The sequence below is a fragment of the Antrostomus carolinensis genome, unplaced genomic scaffold (assembly GCF_000700745.2).
Source record: "Antrostomus carolinensis isolate BGI_N321 unplaced genomic scaffold, ASM70074v2 scaffold28622, whole genome shotgun sequence".
In the NCBI taxonomy this organism is placed as follows: Eukaryota; Metazoa; Chordata; class Aves; order Caprimulgiformes; family Caprimulgidae; genus Antrostomus; species Antrostomus carolinensis.
This window is the reverse complement of record NW_010298025.1, coordinates 1-693: the sequence shown is the minus strand read 5'-3', so window position 1 is coordinate 693 and position 693 is coordinate 1. Positions and strand designations below refer to the sequence as shown.

The 693-nt window shown below is 66.4% G+C and overlaps 1 protein-coding gene across 1 annotated transcript; it reads right to left on the bottom strand.

Moving 5' to 3' along the window:
• Nucleotides 1–7: 7 nt before the first annotated feature.
• Nucleotides 8–465, bottom strand: MSRA (methionine sulfoxide reductase A; the record flags this gene model as incomplete). Its single annotated transcript, XM_010162319.1, has 2 exons — nt 8–125; nt 298–465. Coding segments are annotated over 2 exons (286 nt in total), but the record flags the coding sequence as incomplete, so codon positions are not given.
• Between the last annotated feature and the right edge of the window lie 228 nt (nt 466–693).

Here is a 693-nt window from a genome sequence, read left to right as displayed (position 1 = left end):
TTCATGCCACAGGAGGCCCCGGGCACCTTGTGCAGGTACTGCTGGTGACGGTCCTCGGCGTAGTAGAAGTCACCAGCCGGCTCGATGACAGTGGTGATGTCCCCTCGCTGCCACCCCCTCAACTCCTAGGACCATCCATAGTGGGGGACAAGCCTGGATGGACCCCCCCATCCCACCGCCCCACAGCATGGCATAGCCAGGGCAGGGATTTGCCCCATGCCTGGGGCTGGTGGAGGTGGCCAGGGTCCCCAGGGGGGTCCCACTGTCCCCAGAGGGGGTCCCAGTGTCCCCACCTACCTGCTGGTACCTCGTCCTGCTGCGTAGAGCAGCTGCCTGCTGCTGGGGACCCAGCGTGTAGATGACAGAGCGGTACTGGGTGCCCAGATCCTCCTGCTGTCGCATGCCTGGGGTGGGGGGCAGCACCCCGGAGGGGGTTATGGGGCACCCCCTGACCCCATGGTGCCTCTACCCACGAAGAGGTGGGGAAACCGAGGCACGGGGTGGGGGTACAGCTACAGAGCCAGCTGTGGGGGCTCCTGCTAAAGGGGTTGGTGAGGGACACCTCTGCGAGACCCCCCACCAGGGGATGGAGATGCCAAGGACCCCCTGTCTGGGCCAGTTTGGGGTTCAACCCCCCTAGACTAGGGCTCTGGGGCTGCCCCAGGGCTGCAAGGGGACCCATTGCCCAGCCCC